At 45.4% G+C, this 21,091-nt stretch overlaps 4 protein-coding genes and 1 long non-coding RNA gene across 6 annotated transcripts; 2 read left to right on the top strand and 3 right to left on the bottom strand.

The window, feature by feature from the left end:
• Positions 1 to 1,430: 1,430 nt before the first annotated feature.
• LOC119129682 lies at positions 1,431 to 5,001 on the bottom strand. The gene is made up of 15 exons (XM_037263052.1): positions 4,857 to 5,001; positions 4,640 to 4,747; positions 4,542 to 4,574; positions 4,333 to 4,470; positions 3,954 to 4,097; positions 3,697 to 3,831; positions 3,456 to 3,604; positions 3,254 to 3,374; positions 3,128 to 3,179; positions 2,998 to 3,061; positions 2,798 to 2,928; positions 2,664 to 2,734; positions 2,430 to 2,603; positions 2,204 to 2,349; positions 1,431 to 2,125 (listed from the first exon to the last, which is right to left on the bottom strand). Exons 1-15 carry the CDS (start codon positions 4,999 to 5,001, stop codon positions 2,018 to 2,020), a joined length of 1,719 nt encoding a protein of 572 aa, XP_037118947.1. The 3' UTR covers positions 1,431 to 2,017.
• Positions 5,002 to 5,356: 355 nt separating this feature from the next.
• On the bottom strand, positions 5,357 to 6,165 carry LOC119129497. The gene is made up of 4 exons (XR_005099200.1): positions 6,104 to 6,165; positions 5,582 to 5,702; positions 5,471 to 5,521; positions 5,357 to 5,399 (listed from the first exon to the last, which is right to left on the bottom strand). It is a non-coding gene; the product is annotated as an uncharacterized LOC119129497 (long non-coding RNA).
• A 4,446-nt stretch (positions 6,166 to 10,611) lies between these two features.
• Positions 10,612 to 14,643, bottom strand: phf23b (PHD finger protein 23b). Its single transcript, XM_037262761.1, has 5 exons — positions 14,151 to 14,643; positions 12,702 to 12,733; positions 12,526 to 12,618; positions 11,796 to 12,333; positions 10,612 to 11,683 (listed from the first exon to the last, which is right to left on the bottom strand). The coding sequence occupies exons 1-5, from the start codon at positions 14,176 to 14,178 to the stop codon at positions 11,490 to 11,492; spliced, it is 885 nt and encodes a 294-aa protein (XP_037118656.1). The 5' UTR covers positions 14,179 to 14,643; the 3' UTR covers positions 10,612 to 11,489.
• A 93-nt stretch (positions 14,644 to 14,736) lies between these two features.
• Positions 14,737 to 16,781, top strand: elp5 (elongator acetyltransferase complex subunit 5). 2 transcript variants are annotated; one of them, XM_037262759.1, is made up of 8 exons: positions 14,738 to 15,014; positions 15,083 to 15,143; positions 15,211 to 15,291; positions 15,400 to 15,611; positions 15,689 to 15,858; positions 15,924 to 16,004; positions 16,401 to 16,501; positions 16,579 to 16,781. In XM_037262759.1, the coding sequence occupies exons 1-8, from the start codon at positions 14,930 to 14,932 to the stop codon at positions 16,679 to 16,681; spliced, it is 894 nt and encodes a 297-aa protein (XP_037118654.1). In that variant the 5' UTR covers positions 14,738 to 14,929; the 3' UTR covers positions 16,682 to 16,781. The 2 variants fall into 2 exon arrangements, with proteins under 2 accessions (XP_037118655.1, XP_037118654.1); XM_037262760.1 differs by lacking the exon at positions 15,924 to 16,004 and having other exon boundaries at positions 14,737 to 15,014.
• Positions 16,782 to 17,593: 812 nt separating this feature from the next.
• LOC119129467 (CTD nuclear envelope phosphatase 1A) lies at positions 17,594 to 20,714 on the top strand. Its single transcript, XM_037262774.1, has 8 exons — positions 17,594 to 18,171; positions 18,608 to 18,674; positions 18,755 to 18,873; positions 18,953 to 19,024; positions 19,100 to 19,216; positions 19,442 to 19,553; positions 19,625 to 19,709; positions 19,812 to 20,714. The coding sequence occupies exons 1-8, from the start codon at positions 18,067 to 18,069 to the stop codon at positions 19,870 to 19,872; spliced, it is 738 nt and encodes a 245-aa protein (XP_037118669.1). The 5' UTR covers positions 17,594 to 18,066; the 3' UTR covers positions 19,873 to 20,714.
• The last annotated feature ends 377 nt before the right edge of the window (positions 20,715 to 21,091 follow it).

The following is a 21,091-nucleotide window of genomic DNA, read 5'->3' as shown; positions in this document are numbered from 1 at the left end:
GTGACAAGACATATTACAAAGTAAATATATATATGTATTATATTATATAGGTCCACGGACAAACAAAACATTCAAGAAAACAACACAAAACGTAAAAACAAGAAGGCACATACAATGAATATATAAGAGCGATGAATGAATAAATAAATAAATAAATAATAATTGTCTGTCTATCCATTGGTCTCAAATAATTACATTGAAATCAGAGGATACTGCAAGGAGTGTCCATGGCCTTCTCAACATGAATTGTGGCCGAGAGCCCGAAATGAACAGCCCAATCATATTGAACTGTTTCATTAAGAACAGTCATGACTCCCTACAGAGAGTTCAGGATCCTAACAGTCTGGAGTACGAAGCTGTTGGTGAGTCTGGTGGTGCGGGAGCGCAGGCTCCTGTACCTCTTCCCAGAGGGCAGCAGATCAAACAAAGTGTGAGCGGGGTAACTCACATCATACACAATCGTGGTCGCCTCAGGGGTGAGACGGGAGGTGTATATGTCCTTCAGGGAGGGGAGTGAAGCACCATCTAATCCTCCCAGCTGTGTTCACTATGCGCTGCAGGGCCTTCATGTTGTATTCAGTGCAGCTACCACCCCACACAGCGATACAACTGGAGAGGACGCTCTCAGTGGTGCCACGGTAGAATGTGCGCATGATGGCTGGTGGAGCCCCTGCTCGCCTGATGTTTGCATGAAATGACTTTTTTTGCGTCTTTCTTTTTTACGCTACACTAGTGCGGTGGCCTTTGGAGAAGCTGTCGGTGAATGCTTCATTTGCGCAATACTATATTAGGCGCAGGGTTCAATGCCATCGCCGGCCATCTAGTGTGGGCTTTGCATGTTTTCACCCCTTCCCTGCGTGGGTTTCCTCCCACGTTCCTAACACACTCATGAGAGGCGGAATGGCCGCTCCTAATTGTTTTTTTTGTTTTGTTTTTTTAATGGTGACAGACAAGACTACCCGTGACCCTCGTGAGGATAAGCGCTTCAGGACAATGGATGGATTTGATTACGTGAATAGCAATATCAAAATTGTTACAAAGCAGTATACAATCATTTTTTTCAAAATGATTCCAAAGAGCAATACAAAATGCACCCAAATGGCGTCATGAGGAAGTCTGACTAATACTCCTACCTCGGGCGTAATAAATTAGTTATCACATTGACCAGATTATAAAATTGCCCTGTCCAAACCAGTAAACTATTAAATGAGTTAACCAGGTGACACACCGATTGTCTTTATTATTTTATTATTTTTTTGGTCAATTAAACAAGGTAAAACAACAGATGGTATAATAATAATGCATGGTAAATTTAACAATAAGTAAATGAAATATAAGAAATCAATGATGAAAATGCATGGTAAATCTAAGAATAATAACATGGTAGATTGGACAATAATGCATGGTAAATCATCAGATGGCATAATCATAATGCATGGTAAATTTAACAATAAGTAAATGAAATAAGAAATCAATGATGAAAATGCACGGTAAATCTAAGAGAATAACAACATGGTAAATTGGACAAAGGAATAATAATGCATGGTAAATCATCAGATGGCATAATCATGATGCATGGTAAATCTAACAATAAGTAAAATGAAATAGAAGAAATCAATGATGAAAATGCACGGTAAATCTAAGAGAATAACAACATGGTAAATTGGACAAAGGAATAATAATGCATGGTAAATCATCAGATGGCATAATCATGATGCATGGTAAATCTAACAATAAGTAAAATGAAATAGAAGAAATCAATGATGAAAATGCACGGTAAATCTAAGAGAATAACAACATGGTAAATTGGACAAAGGAATAATAATGCATGGTAAATCATCATATCACATGTTAAGTCAAGAAGAAGAAGAAGAAGTAAACAGAATCATAACGCTTGGTAAATCTAACAAAAAGACTAATGCATGGTAAATCAGTCATAATAATGCATCAATCAGTCAATCAAAATGCATGGTAAATCAAACAGAACGATCATGCAAGGTCAATTGCATTCGTATGATTACTCGCCACTTGTATTGCCGCCTTTATCCAGCGCATAACGCTCCATGGGCATCTTACACATGTAGCCGTTGAGTTGCGCGCACGACATCATCTTCCATTTGCCAGACTGAAAGTCCAAGTGAGATTGATTTTAATGCAAAAAAACCTCGTCTCCGACGAGCGGGTCAATCTTTTCCGCACCCACCTGGCTCAAGGCGGCCACGCAATTCTCCAACCTGTCGCCAAGTTCTTCCGGAGCCCAGTTGGTTAAGGTCACCTTCTGGTGGTCCGACCACACGAATTCGCCGGGAAACACCGGGGCGTTCAGTCCGATCCACGTTTCGCCGGGGGCTGCAAACAGCAAGAGTGCTCTCATTTGCTTTCCAGATATGGCAGCGATCAAGCAGTTGCGACGCTTGGCGAGCGCGCACCTGATGTCAGGAGGTCTTGCAGCCAATCCCGCTCAACCTTGGAGCGGATTGACACCAGCTTGGCCTTCAGACAGGAGCAGTTTTGTTGAGCGCCGTACCACGTCTTTCTCTCATCAAAACGTTTGTAGCAAAAGTCCGCAAACTCCTCCCATTCAGGTCCCAAGCATCTCGGCTCTGCGCGCAAGATGGCGTCACGTGATGAAGTATGCTTTCTATTCTAGGCAGCTTACTCACTTTGGTCAGCAAAGGTGTAAGACGGAGACCGAGGCCAATTTTTACCACCTCTCCAGATAGTAAAGCCATTGCTGCAGACAGTAAAGTGAGAATGAGCCGGGCGTCTTCAAATAGACGGTGCAGTGAGAGCCAACCTCGAGGTGATCCCGTTCCTGGCGGAGCCGTTGTAGGCCTTCTGTGGGTCTCTCTTCAGCAAAGACACAATTCCTCCAATCGCGTTCTCAATGACGCCCGAGTGAATGGCAGCCGCGCAGATGTTTGACTCCTGCACTCAGAGAACATCTCAAACAAAGAAGAAGAACTCTGCTGGCAGGTCGTGCACTAATTTACATACTTGTTTGTAGATCTGTGTTCCGTAGACCGTGTAGGTTTGGGCGCAGCCCGGCGGGCACCGGACCCTGCGGGAGACCTTGAGTTACGAGGAGGCTTTTCCGCAAGAAAAATTGATGGCGGGTTTGACTCACGTCATTGAACCGTCGACGCCGGGGCTGGTGGCTGTGCTGCTGCATAAGATGTCTGCGGGTCAGAAGGGCCAATCAAAGGCTGTTTCTTGCTGGTTTTTCCACTGCACTCCGAACGTCCGTACTCACCGCGAGAGGCGTCGTCAGGCGTGCACCCTAAGACGTCAAAGCGAAGGCCAAAAAACCTTGGCAGGAGGCGGACGTACTGGGCGAACACGAACCTGGTTAGCATGTACGTCCCCACAGCAAGCTGGAAACAAAACACACGCGCGTTTGCAATGAATGACAACAGCCTGGATGACAAAGTTGGAGTCGGCTACCGCTCGCTCACCTGCTCTGGGTGGCGATACCAAGTCTCTCCGTTAGTACTGAACTCCAACTCAAATACGTTGGAAGAATACTCGTTGTGCATACACCTCTGGGTCACAATGCCCGTCACCTTGAAGCGCTGACCGAGGTTCACCTGGATCCAGCTGCCGACTGAGGGCGGAAGGCATTCCATTGGATTGCTCAGGATACCAAACGACCAACAACTACGACGGAGAACTGTGTTTTTTTTTTTTTTTACATACACATTTCGGACGGTTCCCAGCAACCGCTGCCCCCCAGACGCGCTTTGTGAGGTTCGCCATTGATCGCAGAGGAAGAGGCTGAGAAGGAGTCGTCTAGGATTGTCCCGCCAGCGATGCCCAGACTGTCAAGACACACTGAGGAAAGACAAAAAAGTGGAAGGAACGCTCGCTCATTCACTCTCACGTCTGGCCAGCCGTCCGTCCCTAGCCGACGCGCTTTCTGGGGATCCGTTGGATTCTTTCCTTGTGAAGCCCACCTTTCTCCTCACAGCTGTAGACGATGTGGAGGTATTTGGAGACACCAGGGCAGTGGTCCATACCCGTAAGTTGAATGGGGCAAGTCTGATATTTGTCACACAATGCTCTAAAGTGAGAGAGAGCCCCTTTCATCCTGCAGCGATCTGCAAATGACAACACAGCGCCATTTTATGCACAATTCATTCACATACCGACTTCAACTGGTTGCAGGACAAAGGGAATTTCAATGGTTAATGACGCTTTAAAGCGTCTAAGTCCATGCATATTGATATTGAATTATAGGTTACAAATGAGTTACTGGACTGCGTGTGACACCTCGCGACAGAAACGGCTCCAGGACAGCGAGCTAAAATCAACAATGCCAATGAGGATTCTTACCCTGTGATCCGGCGCCGCCACTCGGACAGACGTTGCTACGCCTCCGTCCATGGAAAGCCGACTGTACGCGGATGACTCTTTCATCGGAACATTTAAGGACTTTCCAATCGTCTTGGCAGAAAAATCTCTCCTTGTAGCCTGAGAGTGAGAGAGCATAACCGTTGACTTCTCTCCGTCTTTTTTTTACAGAGACGTTGAAGGCGACTTACCGTCATGTAGCAGCTGGGGTTTTGCCGTCTTTCCTAGAAGCGGGAACCAGAACGTGTGATGAAGGTCCACCCACCGTGGGGCGTCACATCTCACTTACCTTTTCCTCTTTTCTTGCAGACGTAGCCTTTCATGTTGTCGCACTTGTCACGCTCCCAGTCACTGCTGCCGGTGAGCAAGTTAAGACATTTCCCCCCGTCGGCGTCACCTGGAGGGAGGGAGGGGGTTCGGGGGGGGGGGGGGGGGGGCGGGGGGAGACAAGATCTGAGCGCTCATCCGTTCCTCCAAAGTGCAGCTGACAACCGCCTCAGCCCGACCTGCACTCAAGTGGAGGTAAGAGAAGGGGGATCCGTCAGCCCACTTGCCGCCATCACCCTCGATGGAGGCGTTGGCGCCCAACCACAGGGAGGCGTCATCACCCATCAGAACCTTGGCGATACCTTTGGATCCCAAGGAGAACATGCACGATTCCAAAACGACTCACACTTGACTACAACTTGACGGGTGTGGCACAGCCATGACAAAGTGCTAACAATACTGCAACAAAGAGTGAAGCCAAAAAACAAAAAACAACCAAGCAAAGCTGGCCATATCTCAGCTTGATCACGTTTTGAGTCGGAAAGGAAGGTGAAGTAGGAAAAAAAAAACAAAGTTTCTTTCTCGAGTCATACGCAAATTCACGGCCAGCTTACCCTCTATGAAGGCCTGCTCACGCGAGTCGGTGATGCTGAGCAGGTCCCCTTCGAGGCGTTTGCAGTCGTCTTGCGCCTTCTGCCAGGTCTTGGTGGGCTGTGGGATGATCAGGTAGCAGAAGTCACTGGAGGGGTGGTCCAGCCACCAGCCGCATTTTTCAGTCCAGTCTGCGAGCCAGACATAAGACGGCGTTACGCAAGACAGTGCAAGACGGATGGCGCCAGTGCTGGACACCTACCAGGTTGGCCCACCAATGGTGGCAGCTGTGGACGCCCTCCGCCGCGCTTGGCTGCAGAGAAAGGGGGTATAAGCAAATGCGGGACCCGTCCAAAAGGAGCGACGTTAGCACCTGTTTGGCAGATAACTGACTGCTTCCAGTAGCATGGGGAGTTCAGGTAGATCCATGCCTGATAACCTATTATTGCACAGTCACCACCGGAGAAGTACCTGTCATTGAGGTCTTCGTAGTCCTGCGGACGAGATTTTGGACAGGACTTTAGCGTGTTGCATTTGATCTGGTCGTCTTCCTGCCACATTTCCTCACTTAATGGCGTACCTTCTCTCATTCAAGTTTCACTTTGGTTTGTCGGCTTCACTTTATTGTCAGTCAAAGTAGTATGAACATTGCAATGAAATGAAGCATGTTGTGCCCTCTCTGGCGAGCCAAAGGTCTCATGCACAATGCAACTAACCCTGAAGACCTAAAGACAAACCAGAGGCACCATCCAGGATATTTCCTGGACATCTTAACTGCCTCCTCGCTGTCTTTAAAATCAGAGCGCCAAAAATGTGTCATCGGCTGCCCGATGCCTCAAGACAAAACGGATGCCTGCAAACCGACTTTTCCAAAGGCCTCCAGCCATTCACTTACCAAAGCTGTTCCGTCATTCCACTTGTAGTCGTTGCCCTTCTTCTTGAGTCCCACCCAAGAATTTGAACCTACAAAGTGATCTTGATGAAAGGAGGGAGAACAAGAGCTTCAGGGCAAGAAGAGCTTCAGCCAAGTGACGACTACGGCGGTTCTTCTTGGTGCTTACCATACAGGAATTGGGCATCTCGCTTAGAGTGGACGCGAGGCAGGTGGGCTCCCCGGGCGAGACAGAACTCCTCACCATCCTCTTGAGTTGCAAGAATCGGGCTAAAAAGATAGCAATGATCGCCATAAAGGACGTTGCCATCGTCGCAGTCAGAAGCTGAGGCCACAAAGAAAAACATTGAGGAGGAAACCATGACCAGATGGTGCAAATAGACGTGCTGCAACTCACTCTTCACTACAGCAGGACCACTTTTGGGGGAACACGTCGGGCAGTCTGCATAGAAAAAGACCCTGTTTGAGCTTTTCTCCTTTCAAAGTCAACCTGATTACAAACATGCAGGCTTACCCAGCAGCCGTTTGCACATGTAGGCTAAGGAGGAAGCGCAGGAGCCAGACCTCCACTTCCCGCGATAGTAATAAGCCTTTTGGTCGACGTAGGCGCAGGACGCGACGTCGGCGCTGTCGGTAGTTTGAAAAAACAAAAAAACCCAGAAGGAACATTTTCCTATTTATCCTTGAGTGGTCGTTATCCAAATTGGTTCCAGAACCTTTACGCCGACGTCTCCGCCTGACAACAGCATGCAGAGTTGTGAGGTCTTACCTTTCGAGTTGATTTGGGGCCCAGTTGGTGTGCTTAATTGTCTGGCCATCGGACCAGGTCAGCTTCTGGCTCCCGCCTTCAAAGCCACACCAGACCTTGTCGCATTTCTGGGGGGAGAAAAGAAAACAGTTCCAGTTGTCGCCGCAGAGTCCACTGCCGCTTCCGTCTCACCTGGTTGGAGAGTCCCAGCCAGAAGCGGGTGTCCACGCCCATGGTCGCCTTCACAAAGTCTTCCTCGGCCGAGGAGGTGATCGAGACCAGGTTGCCGCCCTCAGAGACGCAGTGGTGCCAGGCGCCCAGCCAACCGTTGGGGACTTCCATCTTCTTGTAGCAGCTGGTGCCGTGCCCGCGCCACCCGAGAGCACACTGGTGGGCTGAGGGCATAATTTGGGGAACGGGCGGACAGATCAGAGCACACCGATGGCATGTTTTTACTCGATGCTCTTCATTGGGCGCATGGCAACCAAATGCACGAGGATTCTGTCAGGGGGGGCAATGCTCATTGTCCCTTTGGCCCCTTCCAAAAACTTGCCTGGCCTTCATTTTGGGGTGAGCTGCTGATTGTTTGCATCAAAGCATCACTTGTGCCTGCCAAGGATTGATTGGTTGATTGATTCACTTTTATTTCTTCACAACATCATTGGTCATGATTACATGTCATGAGATTGCACACAACTGCCCCAAAGTTCTGCTATTAAGCTTCAGATGTACAATGGGGCAAACACAGGATGTACTAGTCAGCCACCAATTGTGCAAGTTAAAAGATGCCTGTCATTTTCATCAGAGGTACTATGTGAGACAAAATGAATCGAACTCAAACTCACAGTGTTAGCACTTCATCTTCACCATCAGCGATCCCCACCCACCAGTCACGCACGTGTGGCAAATCGATGACCAATGACGTAAGCCCAAATCAGGTCATCGCACATTTCACCACTGGGGGGTGCTAAAGCACAAGGCAACTCAATTGACTGTAACATTGCAACAGTTGGACCCCGCTCCACTCTTTTTATCTCAGGAAGCCCGTCTCCTTGAATTAAATGACAAAGTACAAAGCCAAGCCAGGCTGGGCTGAGCAGTGCAGGGGTTTCATGGGGAAGAAGGCCTTTTAAACTGCGGGCTCAGTCAGGTTAACCGAATAAGCACGGGCCTCGAATGGACTCTGAGGGGCAAATGCAATATTCAGATGAACACGCACTGAAAATCAGAGTCTCTCGTAAAAGTCCGGCTGAATTTTGCAAAGAATTTCACTGAGAAAAAGAAATGAATTTTTTGAGAGAGAAATTCATTGCGAAAAAGAAATGAATTACTCCTGAGTGAATTCTTTGAAAACACATTTAGATGATGCAAATGGAACACTCACGGCAGAAATATTAGGAACTGTGTCGCAAGTTCTTTTTGTGTGCGATAACAGAACAAACAGGAGCGTGTGATTATTTTCTGTACAGGAAGTCAACCATATTGTTATCAAGCCTAAGAAATCAGGCATGTGGTGCCCACAAGTTATCTGCTGAGCACTGACCATTTTCAATGGGAAAACAATACCAGCCATCTGTTTTTCTGGGGTTTCTTTCGATTCGAGCCAAATTTAATCAAGTCGATATTGTCCCGATTGTGAACGATAAGGCTGGCAAAATCAATCGCAAAGACAAATCATCTTTGCTCGTAAGTAGGTCTTGTATAAATAAATCATCATATGGATTTGTGTGTTTATTGATGTCTCTTTGATGACGTTTTTGATCATATAATTCATGAGACATTTTTGTTCATGAAGAAATAGTTATTGTAGAAAGAGCTGTAAGAAATTATTATTGTTAAATTATAATGATTATTTATCATTTATAATTTCGTTACAATGTACATAATTTTTTAATTATTATTCATTATATTTAGATGAAAGAAAAGGAAAAATATCTTTATAATAGAGGCGCTAAGAACTATCTGTTGTATAAAGGGCTGTAAGAAATAATTATTCGTAATATGTTTCAATAATATCAATAATGATTAAATATTAAGGCTAAGAAATTGTTTAGTTAGGAAGAGCGCATGCAGGTTCGTCAAGTAGTGCTTTACAAGTTCATGAGAAGTTGAGCAAGTTCGGCAGGAATAGTTCACGGCCAACAAAGACGTTACTTGCTACATGGTTGTTGTTGTTGCATGATACGTAGATTGGTTGTTTTCGTGTTACTTTGTATCGTTATGTGGCGTGGAGAAATCGCGGACGTTTGAAACGTGTTGCTGCCTGCCGTCCGTCGCCCGTCATTCATATTTCTCACATCCACCGCTAGAGGTCTCCCCAGACCACCGAGATGCGCTCGTCCGTCTGAGTGAGTGTGCCCTTTGAATGAGCATAGTAGAGACAGTTTGACTTTGTAATGACTTCAAAGTCAAGTTGTTCGTATATTCTGACAGCCCAGCAGTCAACATGAACGAAAATGATAAACGCACCTTAAAAAGCCATCATAGCATTTGAACACGAACAGTTAGTCTTTGTGCTCAGAATTGGATCCATTGCAATCAAGGGTTTTGATCTCAGGCACCGTAATGTTTTGACAAGAGTAGAAGCAGATGCAGTCATGCGAACTCACAGTACAGTACATTTTACCACGTTGTCGACAGCGGTATTGTTTTAGCAATGAACTCTGTTGAACTGACTGTTTTTAATTGACTAAATTGCTTACCTGACGCGCATGTCCAATATACGCCAAGCAGGAGAATAGACCACTCGAGTGCCTCCCACATCTTGGAGACGATGGCAGTCAGGAGAAAAGAAAGGATATGTCGCCTTACTGACAATGGCCTGTCTATTCCAGTCAGGAGAAAAAAATGGATGGACGTTTGGTGTGCCTGCTTCAAGCCGGGATGCAGGCCACGCCCACACGTCAACTTCACGTAGCACAAAATGTGGGAGTGGCGAGCGCGTGTGACGGAACGCACTTTGCCCTTTAAATACTTTATTTTTTTGTTACTTTGTAAATGTTCTGGTGTATGCGGGAACAACAGCAAGAAGCAGTCAACTCATTTAACAGTAAATCAATCAAATCGAAATCATGAAATCCAAGCATGAGAGTGGGAATGAAATGAGGTGTAATTCAATGTATTCATTTAACAGTAAATCGAAATCATGAAATCCAAGTATGAAAGTGGGAATCAAATGAGACGTACTTGTGAATGAAAATGAGCGAGGAGACGATGAGCAAATGAATCTGAGAGAAATGAGGGGGAAACGTCAGCAAAGTGATACATTTGAGGAGAAAGGCCTGACTTATTTGCAAACCATACTGAGAAACCTGGAATTGAGTGAAACGGAACGGCAATTCTATTGACAAAGTACTGTACATGTATTAAGTTTGAGGCAGTCCGAAAAAATCCCGGAAGATTTTGAAATTGCCCCCAGACATCCTTTTAGCTCTCTAAAGTAGGACGAGACTATACAATTTTGAAGCCTGGCACCTGGACCCATATCACAAATGAGCAAATTGGGAAAACAGTTCGAATTCCTTGCACATTTGTTTTTAAAAGAGCCAAGGGCTCTTTTGGACACTCTGATGAAGGCGGAAGTACAAGCTGAAACATGTCAGGTAATGCACCTAAAATAATTTGTTTGAGATAAAAGAACCAGTGAAGTGATTAAAAAGGAAAAACAAAATGAACTACAATTATGATTATTGTTTGTTGGCTGCTGACCATGCATTTTAAAAGTATCTCCCCACCACCCCCAAAAAGAAAACTGTACACTACCTTTCAGTATTATGTTCTCAAAGACTTTTATTATTCTTAAACTACAATTAAAGAAAACAATAATGGACTGCAGAAAATATAGATTTTTGCATTGGCTTTCACATATGTACAGTTGTCCAAGAGGATATGTACAGGGCCCCCGCCCCCCCAACGCGAGAAGCAAAAAAAACAAAAAACAAAACCAAAAAACATCCAACACATTCTCCAATGGGAAGGAAAGAAAACAAACAAACAAAGAAAAACTTATGTTATCTTTCATGAGGCGCACACACGCCTTACAAAATCAAACCCATACAATCATTTCTGAAATGAGGTGCCCGCGAGTTCTTCTCAAATAGGGGAGGAAAAAAAAAAATACAATCGGCATTGCTAAGAGCTCCGTCGTGAACGTATTTCCCTCGACCCCATTCCAAAAAGTGCAATGCTTCAAATATCTTGCGTGCTGATGACCAAAAAAAAAAAAAAAAAAACATTTTGCCACATTTTATTTTAACACTGAAAAAAATAAAATTATGCAAGACAATAAAGTGTGTGTTTGTTCCAAAAAGGGGACTAAACCAAAAATATTTTTCTGATCAATAGGCAGATTTTGTTGTTGACATTAAGAATCAGTGTCCTTACCACTGACAACTACCTCCCGAAATAATTACAAACAAGTTCTTCAGTGAAAATTTCTATTTTGATGACTCTAAGGAAGGCGCTAGAGAAAAACAAAACCCATTCTTACATTTCCTCTGACACAAAAGGCTGCCAGGGATACAAAACCTTGATTGTCTAAATAAATCATCCAACTATGGTTTAATGTTGGGCTCTTTTGGCTTTAGCGAGGGGGAGGGGCACGCAAAGCGAGAATTTGCTTTTGCTGCTGTTTTGTTTCTTTTAAGTGTCTTTTTTGTGCCCCGAGCGCCTGGAGTGCATGCACTTGTGGCAGTAGAAGATGTCTGGGACGTTGGACTTCTTGATCTTGACGCAGGACAAGTGCACCCAGATGGCGCACTGGTTGCACTCGATCATCGGCCGCCCGGCGAACGGCTTGCCACAGTAGCACGTGATCAGATCCCACGAATCGTCGCCTGAAACGCACACACGCGTGTCCATTAAGCACATGCATGCTAAAGCGGCTGTAAAAAGTGAGAGAAGCCCCGCCCACTGAGAGCGGCTGCTTCCGACAAGATGGCGCCCCACCTGACTCCACCATGATGTCTTCGTCGGCGATCCAGGTCTCGCCCTCGCTGGAGCTCATTTCGGCGTCCCCGACGCCCTCATGGGGCGGCGTTTTGTCTTGGGCGGCCTGCGGCGAGGGCCCCCCGCGGAGGGGCCGCCACTCCTCCGAGTCGCTGTGAGGCGGCAGCGGCGAACTTTTGAGCTTCTTGGCTTTGGGCTGCTTGGAGTTCTTGCTGCGCTTGATGCGCGCCCGCTTCTCACCCTCGCTGCTGCCGCTATCAGCCGCCGCCAGCGACAGCCTCTTGAGCTTTTTGTCCTTTTTGCGCTCGGCCTTGGCGCTGGCCGCCTGGCTCTCGTACAGCGAGTCCTTCAGACGCATCTTGTCCAGCAAAGCGCTATCGGGGTGCATGCTTTTGCCCTTATTGGCACGAGCTTTGTGGACAAACGTGTGGATGGTGTGGATGTCCGGGCCGCCGTCCGCCCACGTGCTGCTCACGCCGCCGCCGTCTGCTGACGAACTGTGGGCGGAGCTGGACGACGTCGGGGACCATGAGCTTTCCTACGAGACAGGAAAAAATGCTTTTTGTTGCTGATTTTTTTTTAAATAAAAGTCAACTGCAGCTGTATTTGAAATATGTGATGTCACATGGACTGGACTCTTTCATCGCGCTGCTGTTATTGTCATTAAAAAGGCATCTCAGAGAACTAAGCTGCTGTTGTGCATGAATCTTATGTGAATATTGAAGCTGACCTCTTTGGGACTGGGGATGTAACCAGCGTAGGCCAGGACAAAACTGCAGAACTTGTTGAAGTCCTCCACAGTTCTTCTTTTCCTTTCTGGGGGCTACACAAAATAAATACTTAGTCCAAAGCAGTTGTTTATTCAACAATAGTCAAGAGTCCCGCTGGGGGGGGGGGGGGGCTTACCAAAGGTTCAGTTTTGCACGTCAAAAGCGAATCTGCAGACAGAGAAAGAGATGAAGTAGTAAGATGACAAGATTTTAAAAATGCTGAGTCTAGTTAGAATGAATGAATGTCGCAACATGATAGTCTCTGGGTAACCTTTTGTGCGATATTGCATATAGAATATCTGGACCTTGATTAATTATCGCCCCTTTTGAGTTCAAAATATTCATCAATACGGTGTTAAAATGACCATGAGGTTTCCATACAGTGTGGCTTGGCCTACAAACACCACTTCAACCACATAAAAGGAACATTATTGGTGAGCGTAACATGGGAAGTGGGCTGGGCTTTTAGTTCAGTCATCAATTGTTTTTGCTGATTAATCTATTTGAGGACTTCAAGGCCTCTGAAGTGCTCACTCCATGTTTTTAGACAATTCCACAAAGATGGCAGCCACTTGTCAAGACGCAACAGCAAGTTTTTGATTGAATCCTTTTACTGTTTACTATTATGACGGATGAACCCTGGAGCCCATTTGCACAAGTTTCATTCATTTGTCGAAATGCATTCACGTTTAGGACGGGAGCCATGCTAACTAAAATTAGCATTAGCCGCTAAACGGCTCAATCGCTTAACAGGGGATTCTTCGTAATACATGTAAAAAGACCCAAACACACAAAAACGGATGAGTCGTTAACATTATGCTGAGCAATAAACCTGAACCGATAGCGGCGAGCGTATGCGTTGATTTCGCCGCAATTCACCGCCTGTAGTGAGCGTTTAATGCATAAAATGACGCTGGTTGGTTGACCGGGTAACTTGCAGAATGTTTTAATTGTCTTGGAGCTAAGCGTTGGCCAACAGCCCTGCCACAGATATTGCGTTCCGATTCCGTAGTTATTCGATCGCGACGAGTTTGTCACGATTAAAACCGCCGGTGGTAAAACATCAAAGATGTGAAAGTTGCCTTTTAGCCGTTTGTGGCTTACGCGCTAATCTCGCCGGAGATCGTAAATGGCAAGTGGAATGGGTCTCGATCTCGCTTGCGAACTCGATTTTAGAGACATTAATCGACGTAAATTTGATTTGTTTGTAGGAGGAAAAGTGTTAACTCCGCGGACACCCGCACAACTTTAATCCGATATACGTGTTGTGCAATATAGGCTAGCTCGGCGCGGTTATCAAGACAAACCGACCGCCACGTTAAGACAAAAAGCAAGCAGCACCATCCATAACGATACAAATCTCAAACAAGAGGGCATTCAACTGCATTCTTTAATCAACATTCTTGGCGCTAGTTGTCGCGAAGATTGGGAATTTGGACATACGCAAGCGAACGTAACAGGGACGTTAGCCGCTGAGCTTTCAAACGCTCCGTTTCCCCTCGACGAACGTGCTATCCTAAAACCCTCTCAAAGCAAAGCAAAGCGGCTTACTTTATGAAGCCCTCATCAATGTCACAAAACATACCTTGGTGCTCGGACATTATGTCAAGCATTGTCCCCGTCGACGAGCAGGCCTTAAGGTCCGAGAAACGGAACCAGCAGCAGGCGCGCTAGCCGGAGCAAGGCAGCCGTCGCTCTGTGCCTTCTCCCGGCGTGACTGCACCCAAACTGTCGGGGAAACTGCTGGAACACCGAGGCAAGGAAAACGATCCTTCAACAACTACACAAGTTGAACACTCTTCACCGTGTGTTGCTTCGTCCAGTTGCGAGAAAAAACACTTTTTCCGTCTCTCGTACCATTCCACTGCATTTAAAATCCGTGCCGCCAACGTACAGCTCGGCTGTAAAACATTGCTAAATTCAAGCCGGTGGCAGGTAAACTGCGCCGGGAACTCCTCCGATATGTAGAAATATATGTGTAAATATTTTAGCTTTCGTCGTCGGGTAACAAGACAGGGAGAATCCCCCACAGGTCTACGCGCGGCAGAAGCTCGTAGAGTCTATCGGCGGAATGGTTCGCCCCAGAGGATGATGGGTAATGAAGTTTAAGTGGGTGACGAACAGCCTCGAATTCCTCGTAAGTAAACTACGTTTCCCGTGGGGCACTGGAACACATCCCCTCCGCCCCCACCGCCACCACCACCGATGCCATTTCGCCAGGTTACGCTATGAAAAATATTGGGCTAGACATTGCGATGTTTAAAGATTTGTGTGCTGACATGTCGGGGGCCTAAAATAGAAAATGTTGCCTAAATGTTGCTGCCACTTTGACTCATTTTGTGTCAAGAATAGTAACACTGTCGTATGATAACTATCTTTAGCATTTGTAGCACCATGCTGCACGACTTGCTACAAGGAATTGACCCTGGAGGCTTTCTTATCATACAAGGTACTTGGAACTCAACGCGCTTTACAGTGACATTAAAACAGGCTAACAAAATCTGTACTTAATCAAAGATTCCTGTTGTTCTTCTGGCCGACGACTTCTATGGAGCATCATCAAGGCTGCATTGAACAGGTTGTCAACATGATGCTGTAGGCATCTTATGAAGTGTTGAGACATGAATTCATGCTGTGAATTTCAGGACGGAAGCAGTCCATGTCCTCAGCTTTGAAGTCAGCGAGGATGAGCTGAAGAATGGCTTGAAAGGATCACCGATTGAAAGGTATTTGTTTCAACAACCCTCCGGGTTACGTTGGAATCATCATGTCTTCCAGGGGCAAAGTGCTGCCAGCCAGCAGCATGAGGTCGATTTTTGCAACTGTGATTTCAGGCTCCACTTTCACAACGCTTACGACGACCCCTTGGGCTGGACCGGACACGCCGCCTTTACGGTGGACCAGTTCTGCGTGGAGAGAGTCACGCAGCTCGTCGAGCAGTCCTCTCAAGTGAAGCCGGCAGTTTTAATCATTGACTCACTCTCGTGGATCCTGAGACATGTTAGCCCGTCTGCGGTCTGCAGGACTTTGCAACAACTTAACAATGGTGATCTATTACCCCATGACTAATGACAATTGTGTTTGCGAGATGCGTACAATAACTCCGCCCCCTTTGTGCATAAGGTGGATCTGTGGGAAACATCATCGGTCTCCTCCATTCCGATATGCACCCGCGAGGTATGGTGGGCAGCCTGTGCCACTCGGCTACGTCACTCATCAACGTTGTGACGGGACCGAGAGGAGACCATGCAAAGATAACCAAGCGCTTGAAGTCAGGAAAGGTTTTGCAAGATGTAAGTATTAAATATGAGATGAAGAAAAAAAATGAATAGAACATGAAGTATTTGTTGATGCGTAGGAGGAGGTGTTCTCCATCAAAGATGACCTGACGGTGGTTGGACAGAGCAAATTCAGTTTGGCCGAGCCACAAGAACAGAGGGTACTGTTCAACTTATTCAAATTTTTCAAATCCACTTGGGCACTTGAAATGTTCCCAATTTGTTTCTGTAAAATGCTCCCAGTGGCGCATGGCAGCAGCCCCCACTGGTAAGAATATCTAATATGCAATAATGCAAAAAAAAAAAAAGTATTGCTACTTCCCCCCACTATTAGAGTAATTCATCTAATACAGAATAGACAGAACAAAACAAAACAATTGGAAACAAGTTTGAAAACAAGGCTGAAACAATAAAGTTTTATTGCTCAAACATAATTTTACTGTTCTAATCAAACTTTTTTTTTTTCCCTAATGGAGTAATTTGTCTCATGTGTACCATGAGAAAATGCCTTGAAATGAATTAGTACTAATAAAAAATCCCATTTGGGGTTCTTGCAGGCAGACCCAACAGCAAATTTGACTTTCAACCTACGCTTGTCCGACAGCCAGCGAGAGGCTAAGGAGAACCTAGCGCTGCCCTTTGTCTTCAGTAAAGAGAAGTAAGCGACACTTTTTTTTTTTTTTGCCGTATTACACTTTTCACAACCTCGGCTCTGCTGTTGTTTTTTTCTGGTAGAAAAGCAGCACTTCTCCACACCGGTTCAGGGAGAATTGTGTACGAGCCCGACGCAAACGACGACTACGACCAGGAGGATCCCGATGACGATCTTGACGTGTGATCGTCTTGTTTTATTAGCACGGACTTTTTTTTCATGACTTTAAAGAACATGTTTATTATTAAATAGAACAATGGGATAATAAAAATGTAAAATAAACTGTCTTGTGGTTTTCTACAACCATTCCTTACCCTTGAATTTGATGTTGGACAGATTCTGTTTAGTATATGTACATGGTGGGCCAAAAGTAGGTATAAAAATGTATTTTAGTACATTTTGTCCTCGCATCCTTTACTCACTGACCTCCTTTCTTCTTTCTGACCTGCTTTTTTTTGCAACCTTCCTCCAGTAATGTTATTTTTCCAGATCAAATTATTTGTCATTACTCAAGATATCTTTAAAAATTACTGATGGTTTATGAAGTGTGCACCTAGTTTTTGGCCCACTCTGGGGACAAATGAAGTAGGTCAGTGACACATTATCAAATTTTACATTTTTGTTCATCCATGCCAGTGAAGTGGCAGAGAAGATTGGATGTCTAATTAACTTGTTGCCATTTGTGCATTGTGTCAGACCTCACAATCAATTTGTGAGCAAATTGAAGCAAAATGATGACAATATTTTAGTGGAGATACTTATTGAGATCTCGGCTCTATTACAACAAGGTTTGAGGTCAGGGAGAAATGTGGTCCTCCTTTCAATAAATTCACGGGAGCACCAAGGCCGCAGTCCGGAAACTAAACAGGCCCAGATTTCAAATTGGTGAGTCAAGTGATGTATTAATTCAGTACATTATATTTTTTTGTGGCATTTGTTTGGTGCAGTGAGATTTTCCCAATGTAAAATAAACTGGCTGCGTAAAACGTGCGCAAGAGTTAAGTAGTAAATTACTGAAACGAATGAATGAAGTGAACGCATCGCCGTCCACGTCTGTTTATTTTCCTTCCACGTGGACGTGCTGCGCGCGACCCCGAGATTCCCTTCAGGAAGTGACGTCACGTCGCCAATGGCGGCTCGCAGTTTCATTCCGGATTTCCAGTGGACTACAAACTGATTTTAGCCCCACAAGTTGGACTCTGTGGAAGTTATTTTTTTACAACGACTTCGGACACCGCGCACAGCCAAGCCGAACCGAGCTAGAGTTGGAATACAAAGCGCCCGGCGGTCGATCGACTTATTTTGGAGCCGGGTTCAAGGTGGTCACCCTGTCGAACGAGCTAGCAGGAGCTAACGCCACTTAGCTCAACGAGGTCCAAAACATTAGCAGACCTTCTCAGTGCGATCGTGTTCGCCTGCTATGCCATTCGGCTCCATTTAAGGCTCATCGTGCCACAAGCGTGCAAATCGAAGTATTCACGCCTCTGCCAGGAAATTGCTCGATTGGCGGCTAATGCCGACCGTCAGCCGCAGTTCTTCCGCCGACTGCTGACTTGTCGTGGCCCGTCAACATGCTGAAGACCCGCCAGTGTTTACTCGGCATCCGCACTTTTCTCGGCGTCACGTCCAGAATATGGGGCTTCTTCATGTACATCCTTAGGAAGCACCTGCGAACGGTAAGGCGTGCGCGCTCGTGAGACACACCTGAACGGAAGAGACGGTGCCTGTCAATGCGTAACTGGACTCTTGGTGTTGTTTTCCAAGACGTTAGTGGCCTCATCAGCAGGCTCAGTCGGTTGTCCTATCATAGGACAGCGCTATCTTGAGTGTTAGTCTGTGAATAAAGACTTCTTTCTCATCGGATTATGAGTTAATCCAGTGTGTACCAAGAGTTATTGAGCCAAGGCACATATTTTACATCTCGCACCACACAACCAAACAAAAATCTCACAAAAAGTATCATCGGAATGACGACGTCATCTCACAAATTGAATGCATGTAAATGTAATGCATGTTGATTAAAACTTGTGGATTCACATGTTGAGAAAAGCCTTTACTCCTTCAGTTCCATACTTTTCAGATGTCTCTCAATATTTCGTGCTCGCTTTGCAGATCATCCAGTATCAGACTGTGCGATACGACACTTTGCCTCTGTCGCCTATCTCCCGAAACAGACTAAGTGAGTATACGCTCGGCTAACAAGCCGGCTAGCACGTCTGCGTGAGTGTAACGCGAGCCGCTCGTTGTCTTCGGCTCCAGATGGGGTCAAGAGGAAGATTCTGGTGCTGGACCTAGACGAGACCCTTATCCACTCTCACCACGACGGGGTCTTGAGGCCCACGGTGAGGCCAGGAACGCCGCCTGACTTCATCCTCAAAGTAAGCACGTCGTTTTGAGATCAGCACGATTTTTGCCTCTGCGTGACTGACTGACTGACTGACTTGTTTTTCCACTCAGGTCGTCATTGACAAGCACCCGGTGCGATTCTTCGTACATAAAAGGCCACATGTGGACTTCTTTTTAGAAGTGGTACGTGTTGTCGCTCGTGGTGTGCGCGTGTGCGTCACCGTGGATGTATTATAACATGTCACGTGGTGCGCGCAGGTGAGCCAGTGGTACGAGCTGGTGGTGTTCACAGCCAGCATGGAGATCTACGGCTCAGCAGTGGCCGACAAGTTAGACAACAATAGGAACATTCTCAGACGCAGATATTACAGACAGGTAGTGCATAAAAAGCTTCAAAAGCATATAAAGCAGTTTGTCAAAATCATAACAGTACTCTAAAGATTGACGATTGCAACGTTTTACTCCCAATATTATGACTGTACTCTCCAAAAATGACCATTTTTCTCTGGGAGCATGCAATTTTAAAAATCAATTGAATGTTTTGTTTTGCTATGTCCCGATATGTATTTGAATATCTTTTGTTTGTGTCTCTTCTGGCAGCATTGTACATTGGATTTAGGTTTTTATATCAAAGATCTGTCGGTCGTACACGACGATCTGTCCAGTATTGTCATCCTTGACAATTCCCCCGGTGCTTATCGAAGCCATCCAGGTAATGAAAACATCGCCGTCTCTCGATGTCAAATGTAAGCGTAAAAGTAAGCCAATCCCTGTGCTCCCTAGATAATGCAATACCTATCAAGTCCTGGTTCAGTGACCCCAGTGACACCGCACTTCTTAACTTGCTGCCTATGCTGGATGCGTTAAGGTAAGCATTTGTGTGTTCTTTAAAACGGATTACATTTGCTATTTAAAAAAAAATAAAAAAAATCGCCTTCTTGGGCTACCAACAGTTTTGTGCCTATTTTAGGTTCACCGCCGATGTTCGCTCCGTCCTCAGTCGAAACCTCCATCAGCATCGGCATTGGTGATTGGCCGAATGAGAGATTCGGTCAAAAGACGACCCACCGGCGCCCCCTCGTCGGAGGGGAGGGTTGGGATGAACACTTTGGGTGCCAGATTTTTAGCCCCGCCGCAATTTTAGTTCTATATTTGAGCCCTTGCCCTGACAAAGAAATGGATCATCTCAGACAACTTTCGAAACTTTTTTTTCTGTCCCTCGCTGATGATGCAATGAAAAGGATTCGCATATTCAACAATACTAAGACACGTTTTCACGATTCACTGATCAAATATGCTTTTGGTCCCCTTTTTTTCCCCCCAAAAGGATACAAACAATGTTTTTTTTGCTTCCAAGACATCGTTCATCCTCGGATATTGTTTTGTGGGTTTTTAAATAGGACTGAAAATCCTCAGATTAAAACATGGCTTGTATCCATTCTATAGACTGCTGTGCCGTCTTTTCCATATCTGTCATCATCAAATAACGTTTCACTCTGCTCATGGAATTGCACTTGATTCTGTTTTTGATTGACAACCCTCCCTTTACCGAGAGCCTTTCAAAATGCCTTCTGAACAATATTTCCAGGCTCCAAAGCCGCTTCTTTATTGGCTCTGTCTTACTAATTAAAAAAAAAAAACCACAACACTCAGCTGGAAGTACTGATAGTTTTTGTCCTTATTGAGCATAAAAACGGTCCTTTTAAAAATGAAACATTCCCCGTCAGAACTCTTCATTAATTTGACTCACGGTGTCTATTAAGTGTTATACATGTCATACCAGTGTAACAAGAAGCTTGAAAGATGAACGTTCATTATTTCTCTCAATTGTAACATGTTTCCTCACCTTTATTAAAACATGCCATATACTGTATTTTACATGAGCAAAATATTACCAAAAGCACTGGAAAAAAATGATGCGCTCCTAATTAACTGACAAATGCACTTACTGGGTGTAGGTCTCTTGCGTTTGAATAAGAACGGATACAAAGGTCAATTGTATCTTCTGCCATCTAGTGGAAGAACATTTAATTGTTCTGCCATGCTATACGCATGGAAAGATGAACGAGATACATTATTTGTAGTGAATAATTTTCAAACCAATTCAGCGATGCTGTGCCAGGATTGATCCAGGAAGTGGAATTATGACATAGCATTTTAAAATAAGAGCTCACAATAAAAAGACAGATTTTTAAAATCGATTTTCCAAGATTTAAGAGCAGTGTTAATGACTCTGTCTTTAATCGTTTT

This window comes from Syngnathus acus, chromosome 10 (assembly GCF_901709675.1).
Source record: "Syngnathus acus chromosome 10, fSynAcu1.2, whole genome shotgun sequence".
NCBI lineage: Eukaryota > Metazoa > Chordata > Actinopteri > Syngnathiformes > Syngnathidae > Syngnathus > Syngnathus acus.
This window is presented reverse-complemented; position numbering and strand designations above follow the sequence as displayed.

Coding starts and splice junctions, on each gene's coding strand:
- LOC119129682 (XM_037263052.1), bottom strand. CDS start 5,001: ATGTTCTCCTTGGGATCCAAAGGTATCGCCAAGGTTCTGATGGGTGAT. Junction 3,605..3,696: donor CTGGGAACCGTCCGAAATGT/GTATGTAAAAAA, acceptor TTCCGCCCTCAG/TCGGCAGCTGGATCCAGGTG. Junction 2,929..2,997: donor GAACACAGATCTACAAACAA/GTATGTAAATTA, acceptor CTCTGAGTGCAG/GAGTCAAACATCTGCGCGGC.
- phf23b (XM_037262761.1), bottom strand. CDS start 14,178: ATGCTTGACATAATGTCCGAGCACCAAG. Junction 12,619..12,701: donor CGTGCAAAACTGAACCTTTG/GTAAGCCCCCCC, acceptor TATTTTGTGTAG/CCCCCAGAAAGGAAAAGAAG. Junction 11,684..11,795: donor AGACATCATGGTGGAGTCAG/GTGGGGCGCCAT, acceptor TGTGCGTTTCAG/GCGACGATTCGTGGGATCTG.
- elp5 (XM_037262759.1), top strand. CDS start 14,930: ATGATAACTATCTTTAGCATTTGTAGCACCATGCTGCACGACTTGCTA. Junction 16,005..16,400: donor CCGAGCCACAAGAACAGAGG/GTACTGTTCAAC, acceptor GGGTTCTTGCAG/GCAGACCCAACAGCAAATTT. Junction 16,502..16,578: donor TTTGTCTTCAGTAAAGAGAA/GTAAGCGACACT, acceptor TTTTTCTGGTAG/AAAAGCAGCACTTCTCCACA.
- LOC119129467 (XM_037262774.1), top strand. CDS start 18,067: ATGCTGAAGACCCGCCAGTGTTTACTCGGCATCCGCACTTTTCTCGGC. Junction 18,675..18,754: donor TATCTCCCGAAACAGACTAA/GTGAGTATACGC, acceptor CTTCGGCTCCAG/ATGGGGTCAAGAGGAAGATT. Junction 19,710..19,811: donor CCTATGCTGGATGCGTTAAG/GTAAGCATTTGT, acceptor TGCCTATTTTAG/GTTCACCGCCGATGTTCGCT.